At 34.9% G+C, this 3497-nt stretch overlaps 1 protein-coding gene across 1 annotated transcript; it reads left to right on the top strand.

Annotated features, from left to right (window-relative positions):
• Positions 1-1567: 1567 nt before the first annotated feature.
• LOC125991911 (islet amyloid polypeptide) lies at positions 1568-3426 on the top strand. Its single transcript, XM_049760246.2, has 3 exons — positions 1568-1674; positions 1909-2037; positions 2106-3426. The coding sequence occupies exons 1-3, from the start codon at positions 1595-1597 to the stop codon at positions 2281-2283; spliced, it is 387 nt and encodes a 128-aa protein (XP_049616203.1). The 5' UTR covers positions 1568-1594; the 3' UTR covers positions 2284-3426.
• The last annotated feature ends 71 nt before the right edge of the window (positions 3427-3497 follow it).

The following is a 3497-nucleotide window of genomic DNA, read 5'->3' as shown; positions in this document are numbered from 1 at the left end:
TTTGTGTCTTTTTTTTTTGCACTAGACCAAAATTTAATGACATCCCCTTTTTTTAATACTTTGTTATATTATTTCTAAACATTACAAATCTTTGTAACATAATGGAAACACTGTTGTTTTGACCCCAATGACCTTAGTTGCGCAATCTCTCTAAATAGGAGCTTTCAGTGGCCGTGTCTGAATTCCACGAGCTCGTTAATGCGCCCAAAGATCTTATATGCAAAATAGATATGGGTATTATATACATTATACGCTGTAAAATGTGCCGTGAAAATGGCATATTTTTGCATATTTATACATCAAACCTTCAACAAAACATCAGCCCACATGAACAAGGTCAGTTTTTTAGCGAAGGGTTCGTTTGAAGCTAAACAGAATTGGTTTGCGAATCTTTTCAAAATAAAAAAAAAATAATATAGTTGAGGGTTCCTGTAATCAATTATTCTTGTTGTGACTTGTCTTAATAAAATAATGAGGCGTTCTTCATTATTGATGATGGTAATAGCACGCTATTCATAATTTATCACCAAGTAAAATCCAGAGGGAAGCAGGAAGGGGCAAAGTTGAGGCGACGGAAAACTTCACAAAGCATCTGGAGGTGCATCAACCTTCCACTGAATTTTTTTTTTTAGTTTCATTCCTCACACGAATGACAATGACGATGGTGAGGTATGACGGATTGCGGCGTGTGGGTTAGGGTGAAAGGTCGTGCCTTACACCCCCGCCAACCTCCACCATCTCATTCATTGTGAATGAATTTTTTTTTTTTTTTTTTACAGCTATATTTGGAGACGTGATGTCACAAGTGGCTTGAGTGCAACGCGTATAAATGTTGGCGCGTCGGGAGACGACGTGGCAAAGCTCTGGACTGCTCCACGAGAAATCCTGCTGCAATTGGCATCACCCGCACGATGTACGTACGTTCATTAGCTTCGTGATATACTATATATATATAAATAGATTATGAATTTACAAATGTTATAATTTCATATTTATTTGTTATTTTGTGTGTATAATTTATGGATATTTTAATAGAGTATGTTTAAATACTTAATTATACTATTGAAAAGTGATATACGGTATATATTTTTACTGTATAATTTTTCTGTAAAATTAGTTTTTGTTAGAAATGGCTAAAAATTACAATTTTAGTTGGACTAAATTGTTCAATTATTACACTGATTTGTTATTATGGTATAAATCTGGACTGTTTAATATTTACTTTTTTTATTTTGATTAATTTTCAATATTCTTGTACCCCATATTAGGACAAAAATATTTCCTTTACATTTTTACTGTGATTAAATATTGAGTAATGTTTATATTTATTTATTTTCTTGACTTTTTCAAATATTCGCTTGTTGGTGTTAGTCCAAAAATATTTTGTCTTCACTTTTAGGGGAAATAATAAATTAATAAAATCTAATTTCTGTCAAATAAGTGGTAGTTGGGTTTTAAATGATATATTAATTTTTCTGTTTGAAAATATTTGACGTTATGAAAGCTTCAGCTGATGATTATTCACGTTTTACATGTTTTAGTCGTAACTGGGACACGCCTCTTTTTTTTTTTTTTTTTTTCCCGCAGATAAGTCATGTATCATCCGAGGGTCCCTGCGCTCGTCTTAATTCTGTTTGGATTGCTGCCATGCATCGCCGCTGCTCCGAGCAACAGGTGAGAAAAACTAATTCCAATATTCTATTTTGCAATAAACGTCATATGAGATGTAGGCGTATAAGCGGAGGTCAACGCGTCGTGGAAATTGACTCAAATTGTGCCGGTCTGAAAAGATGTGAAGTACAAATGGGGCCTTTAAAGTGGCCACTTTTTCTTCTCCCCCTGGGGACGGTCGTTCCAAGAGGCGGCCATCAACTTTCTGAGCGATACCATTTCTCATTTGTGATTCAGGCACTCCAGTTCCAGCTCATTCGGCGAAGAGGATAGTCCTCGGCCTGATGACCGAGAATGGCCCGCGTTCCCCTTCTCCAACCCCTTCCTCGGGATCATGGCCTCACGAGAAGTCCCGGATAAAAACAGGTGGATTATCTCTCGAAGTTGATTTGGTGTTTTAATATGGAAAGGCAATCTTTTTTTTTTTTTTTTAGCCACATCATCCAGAAGAGAAAATGCAACACGGCCACCTGTGTCACCCAAAGACTAGCGGACTTTCTGGTACGTTCCAGTAACACCATCGGGACGGTGTACGCGCCGACCAACGTGGGGTCGGCCACCTACGGCAAGAGGGAGCTACTTCTGCCACCTAACTACTACTTTCCTCTCTAGTACTCGATAACCAGTATATGGTAACTGTACAAAAGTGTTTTCGTGCTTTTCCACAGTGGCATGATGTGAAAATAAAAAGAATAAAAAAGCGGAATCGAGGTAAAAATCTGTGGTAAATATTATTTATGAATATAATTTAAGGAGGGAAATGTCATACTGTTTATATTTCCTCACTTTACTGTAAATATTTTAAAATTCATAATATTAGTCATAACAAGAAGTCCAAATGAATGATGAAATTGATATGTTGTAATATTTCCCCTGGTTTTCTTTAACCTTACATTTGGCAGAGAATGATATCTATATTTTATTTTTTCATAATATCAGCCCGCAAACAATATCTGTAGATATAGCAACAAATCTCGAACGGTTGTCATAACAGTCTACTATTTTAGATGGATGTTTTTATTTGCGCTGGGTTAAAATATAACTTTCATAACACAATGCAGACGACACGGAGAAATATATTGGATGCATAAAAAAAAAAAACGCCACGTCCCTTCGGGGAGCAGTTAATCCAGTTTGTTACGCCACTGTGTGTTTGTATTTGAGTCAAGTGTCTACTTCCTGCAGGCTTTATTTTGGGTAGCATCATGAATATCAAGAGGGGAAATATGATGCACAAAAATATTCAGACTCTAACACCTACATGGTTAAAATGGACATAATCATTTTCTGGAAAAAAAATAATAACATCCAGGTCAGTTGATGACTTCAAGCAAAAAAATAATAAATAAATAAAAAAAAAACACAAATTGCATTGCACTTCAGCCGCCATTCAGTGTGGAGTTGTTTATATCACTATGCTTATGTAGGCTGATGAAAGTGTTATGTCTAATTTTACACTGGTGGCCCCATTAATCTCTGACTTTACAGGTTCACTGTGAATAATGAGAAAAATAACCAAAGGTATGCTTTTTAATCCAGGAGAGTGTGGCTAGAGATAGAAATGGATGATCTTATATATTAATACACTGTGCAATGCCATTTTGAATACACACAGTTAGTCTTTTTACATTTTTAATACTCATTTGTATGTTAAATATGGGGAAAGAATGAATAATATACATTACATGGTAAAATATTAATAAAATAATATTGAAAATGGCAATATTTTAATAGTTTTGACAAACATACAACATTTTTGATATATTCAAACTCCCTTTTACTTGAAACACTACTAGGAAGTTATGTTTATAATCCCAATTTTAAAT

This window comes from Syngnathus scovelli, chromosome 22 (assembly GCF_024217435.2).
Source record: "Syngnathus scovelli strain Florida chromosome 22, RoL_Ssco_1.2, whole genome shotgun sequence".
Classification (NCBI taxonomy): Eukaryota; Metazoa; Chordata; class Actinopteri; order Syngnathiformes; family Syngnathidae; genus Syngnathus; species Syngnathus scovelli.
The sequence above is the reverse complement of the archived record's forward strand: the minus strand, read 5'-3'. Positions and strand labels throughout refer to the sequence as shown.

Excerpts from the sequence above, each read along its gene's own strand:
- LOC125991911 (XM_049760246.2), top strand. The coding sequence starts at position 1,595 with ATGTATCATCCGAGGGTCCCTGCGCTCGTCTTAATTCTGTTTGGATTG. Across the intron at positions 1,675-1,908 it reads GCCGCTGCTCCGAGCAACAG|GCACTCCAGTTCCAGCTCAT; the intron begins GTGAGAAAAACT and ends TTTGTGATTCAG. Across the intron at positions 2,038-2,105 it reads GAAGTCCCGGATAAAAACAG|CCACATCATCCAGAAGAGAA; the intron begins GTGGATTATCTC and ends TTTTTTTTTTAG.